Source organism: Labeo rohita, chromosome 17 (assembly GCF_022985175.1).
Source record: "Labeo rohita strain BAU-BD-2019 chromosome 17, IGBB_LRoh.1.0, whole genome shotgun sequence".
Taxonomy (NCBI): Eukaryota; Metazoa; Chordata; class Actinopteri; order Cypriniformes; family Cyprinidae; genus Labeo; species Labeo rohita.
In genome coordinates, this window is record NC_066885.1 from 11,432,577 (window position 1) to 11,437,696 (window position 5,120).

Genomic DNA, 5,120 nt, shown 5'->3' on the forward strand with positions numbered 1-5,120 from the left:
TCCTGTGGGGGGTGCTCTGGGAGTATGGGGTCCGGGGTCCTTTGTTAAGGGCTGTTCGGTCCCTGTATGACCAGAGCAGGAGTCTGGTTCGTATTGCTGGCAGTAAGTCGGACCTGTTCCCGGTGCGTGTTGGACTCCGGCAGGGCTGCCCTTTGTCACCGGTCCTGTTCATTATTTTTATGGACAGGATTTCTAGGCGCAGCCAGGGGCCGGAGGGGGTCTGGTTTGGGAACCACAGGATCTCATCTCTGCTTTTTGCGGATGATGTTGTCCTGTTGGCTTCCTCGAACCAGGACCTACAGCAGGCACTGGGGCGGTTTGCAGTTCAGTGTGAAGCGGCTGGGATGGGAATCAGCACCTCTAAGTCTGAGGTCATGGTTCTCAGTCGGAAAAGGGTGGCTTGTCCTCTTCAGGTTGGTGTGGAGTCCCTGCCCCAGGTGGAGGAGTTTAAGTATCTGGGGGTCTTGTTCACGAGTGAGGGAAGGATGGAGCGGGAGATCGACAGACGGATCGGTGCAGCTTCTGCAGTAATGCAGTCGCTGTACCGGTCTGTCGTGGTGAAGAAAGAGCTGAGCTGTAAGGCGAAGCTCTCGATTTACCGGTCGATCTACGTTCCTACTCTCACCTATGGTCATGAGCTTTGGGTCATGACCGAAAGGATAAGATCCCGGATACAAGCGGCCGAAATGAGTTTTCTCCGTAGGGTGGCTGGGCGCTCCCTTAGAGATAGGGTGAGGAGCTCGGTCACTCGGGAGGAGCTCGGAGTAGACCCGCTGCTCCTTCACATCGAGAGAGGCCAGTTGAGGTGGCTCGGGCATCTGTTCCGGATGCCTCCTGGACGCCTCCCTGGGGAGGTGTTCCGGGCATGTCCCACCGGGAGGAGGCCCCGGGGGAAGACCCAGGACACGCTGGAGGGACTATGTCTCTCGGCTGGCCTGGGAACGCCTCGGTGTTCCGCCGGAAGAGCTGGAGGAAGTGTCTGGGGAGAGGGAAGTCTGGGCGTCTCTGCTTAGACTGCTGCCCCCGCGACCCGGTTCCGGATAAGCGGGTGAAAATGGATGGATGGATGGAATTTTGTGCCAATATTCATCAAACCAATGCAGCATTTTACAAATAAACAATCTGATTTGCAAAGAAAAAACGCGACTTTCAAACAAACGCAAAGTGATTTGAAAATATAAAACTCTATTTGAGAGAAAATGCAGTGGTATAGACAAATATATTTAGGCCCAATCCCAATTCTATTTTCTACCCCTTTGCCTACCCCTCGCCCCTTGAAACGAAGAGGAAAGGGGAAGGGTTAAACATTTTTCCTAAGAAATGGGACACCACTACTAAACGGTTATACACGTCATCATACGTTGTCGCTAGCTACTAATGTTACGTCAGCGGACATGCGCTGATGTTTATCACAAATTCCAAAGATGTCAGTCATAGCAGTTGTGTGGGTTGCAGCGATTTTTTTTTGCAAACGTTTCTTTACAGAACATCACCGTAAACACAAACACAAGATTGAAGGAAATATACATATAATAAAAATTGTCATAAAAATCTCAAGTGAGCAGCCATGTTGGAAATTTCTCTTAGCCCTTCGTTTGAAGTGAGGTCCCGAAAAATCTTCGTTTGGAGGGCTATCTAGCCCTTCCCCTTCCCCCTACCCCGCCAACAAAAAAAAAAAAAAAAAATTGAGACACCCTTACCCCTTCACGTAAACGCACCAAACGGAGGGACAGGGGAAAGTGTAAGGGGTAAGGGGTAAAACTGGGATTGGGCCTTATTGTATATTACAACTGTGAGACTCAGTTGCCTTTTTATGAGGAAACTTGGCTTGATTTTCTCACAAATGCGTGCAGGCAGATTTTCTCACAAAGGCAATTGAGCAACTTCCTTTTCCAAAAAAACAGCAGATGGCGCTGTCGGTCAATTTACACAAGTCTCCACAAAGTGTTTTCACAAACATTTGGTACATTTACATAGCTGAATCACAATAAAGCTCACATGAACTTAAACTAGTTTGATTATAGTAGCCTATTTGTATAATTAGATTAGCCTACTAGGTTGTCTATATGTAGTTTTATACTTATACCTTATACTATATTTCTCTCCACTGTAGACTATGTCTCAACACAAAGCAGAATTACAATAAATGTTCACAATAAAGGTGTTTTGGGTCTCAGGAGACTAGTGTAAATTGACCGACAGCACTATCTGTCGCTTTTTTGGAAAAGGAAGTTGCTCAGTTGCATTTGTGAGAAAATCTGCCTGCACACATCTGTGAGAAAATCAGGCCAAGTTTCCTCAGAAAAAGGCAACTGAGTCTCACAGTTGTAACACCCAATACATATGTTTGTCCATACCACTGCATTTTTTCTCAAATAGAGTTTTGTATTTGCAAATCACTTCGCGTTTGTTTGAAAGGGGAGTTTTCTTTGCAAAGCAGATTTTATTTGCAAAACGCTGGATTTGTTTGACGAATATTGGCACAAAATTCACTCCATAGATTTAGTGCTTAAGAACCATTTCTTATTATTGTAAATGTGGAAAATGTTAGCTGCTTAATATTTTTCTAGAAACAATTTTTTTAATCCTTTGATAAAAAGTTCAAAAGAACAGCACTGTTATTAAAGAGAAATTTTGTAACAATATAAAATGTCTTTACTGTCACTTTTAATCAATTTAAAGCATGGAGAATAAAGATTTTAATAAATTTGGAGAATAAAATTATTAATTAAAAAAACAAACAAACAAACAAAAAAAAAAACACCTTACTGACCCCCAAAATTTAAATGGTAATGTATCATAAATAATAAATAAATAAATATGAATTTTCCATAATTTAACTGTTTTATTACAATAAATAGTGTTTTAAAAAAAATGGAGTGCCATCTTGCCATTCACTTATCCACAAAGTTTCAAAAATGCATCTAGCCAATAAAACCCAAAAGTTTCAACCCACGAGCACTGGTAACCGTTAATAACCACAAACCCGTTCCAAAACGTTGAGGAAGGCAGAAAGCCAGTGAAACCTCTGTGAGGAGAAATTATTTTCCAGCATGCAGCCCTCCAGCAAAGCCCAACAGCCCAAGACAAACTCTGCAAAACTAAGAGAGTGGATATAAACACAGGTCAATCAATGGCCACAGTCAGGCCCATCAAAGCAGCATGTCCTCCAGTGAGGTACAGGTGGTAATGTTGTGTTTAAGGTTTGCCTCCCCCACCCACCCTCCACCCCCCAGCTGTGCAATCATTATGTACTACTGCCCCCTACTGCGGAGCAATGGCTGTGCGCCCTGAAGGTCAGTGGTGAGGAAGGGGAAGAAAGCACACAGGGGTGCACTTTAGTCCTCACTGTTGGAACAATCGATGCCGGCATCAACTCAGGGCTCACGCAGCTCCGCTCTGAAAACAAACATTAGGAGAAACATCTTCCTCTTTCACTGTTCTTGCTGGGCCAACAGAGTCTAACTAGAGTTAACAAGGCAACCAAGGCTCGGGGTCTCCCTCAGCAAGGAAACCAGAGAGGGTGAAAGGTGGGAGATTGGCCTCAGAGGAGCTACGAAATGGGCAAATTGGGTATAAAAGCACCAACGATGGTTTTTGTGTACATGAGGGAGAATTGCTACATCTGACCTAGAGCAGATGACGGACAACTCAGTTCAGTGTTAAAAGAAAGTTGGGGTTTTTGGGAACCACACAAATGGTTTGGCAACTCAAGTGCATCCATTTACTGTCCCTTACTTTGGTTTTAATGGTTTGGCTTTGATGATAGGACACATCAAATTTCACAGATTTTCCAATTAATTCTGAAATTCATTTGAATAATCCTAGTACTGGTTCCCAAAAATCATAAAATCTTTTACCCTATGCCCATTACTCAGTTGCACGCAAAAAAACCCCAACATACAACGTGACCGGTGTAGTGCAATTCATGAACAAATGACTTTTACAAGCATAAAAGTTCAAATAATTACGCAGTTTAAATCGTTAAGTCAGTTAGCACTGTTACTACAATATTGAAGGTTAATATCATAATACTAAATATTAACTTTAAATTATGTAATTTTGTATTATGTGTATATATATATATATATATATATATATATATATCTTGTATATTTAATAAAGAAAATGACTTATCCGATTACTCGATTTACCGACGGAATAATCGGTAGAATACTCTATTCCTAAAATAATCGATAGAATAGATTTAACAGATTGATTTATTCATTTGTAACAAAACAGACATTCTTACTGAAATATAACCAAATAAATCAGAATGTGCATAAGATTCAAATCAAAACGTGAGCCTGTGAAACAGAATTGAATCAGCAGATGTGCTGATACCCTATATTGATTCTTTCTTTGAAAAAAAACCCCTACACTACTGAGTTTGTTTTTATCTATTACAAGTACATCTCCCCGAACTCTTGGAAAACACAACTCTGCTCTTCCAGTCACGACCCTGTATACATGCCATATCTATTATTCATGTATTCTAACCTGTCCTCATCAAATTATTCCCGTCCCCTCAATGTCATATCAATTTTACCGCGATTACAAAGCAAACAATTCAAGCTGACATTTGGACCTAAAAATACGCCTGCGAATGCTGTCGGTGCGTTATCAAAACCAGCGATAAAGTTACAATGCATAACAAGTGGTGCAGCCACAACTAACTTTTAATGATAGCTCTTTGAAGCCATTTCCTAGCGGAGAACAGGAAGTTAAGAAAGACTCAAGCGAGAGTGACACAGAAAGTAGGACCCAAGTGCTAGTCTTTTGTCTCCACCTGATCAAATGGCAGCCGAGCGGAAAGGCGCAGAGCCCCCTTCTCCAAACGCACGTACCCGGCTCTGTGGCGTCTGCCACACGTTCGCCTGCCTCGATGCAGGTATCAAAGACCAGCTCGCCTCTCCCACAGACGTCGGAGTGCCAGCCGTACGCCGGCTTTCATAGCACAACAACAAGGGGAAAATGTGGCGGGGGAAGAGTCGGGACTCTGAGCTCCTTCAGGGATTTCCTTATCGGGGGCAAAGCAATCCCCCCTGGACCTCATCCGCATAGGCTTGATTATTCAGGCATTACAAAGGAATGAAAATAACTCACAACTCAAAGCCACT

The 5,120-nt window shown here is 43.0% G+C and overlaps 1 protein-coding gene across 1 annotated transcript; it reads left to right on the forward strand.

Moving 5' to 3' along the window:
• The first annotated feature begins 265 nt into the window (after window positions 1-265).
• Window positions 266-1,013, forward strand: LOC127179627 (uncharacterized). Its single transcript, XM_051133289.1, has one exon. The coding sequence runs from the start codon at window positions 345-347 to the stop codon at window positions 1,011-1,013; it is 669 nt and encodes a 222-aa protein (XP_050989246.1). The 5' UTR covers window positions 266-344.
• Window positions 1,014-5,120: the final 4,107 nt, after the last annotated feature.

Bases quoted from the DNA above. Each gene is read 5' to 3' on its own strand.
- LOC127179627 (XM_051133289.1), top strand. From the start codon at position 345: ATGGGAATCAGCACCTCTAAGTCTGAGGTCATGGTTCTCAGTCGGAAA.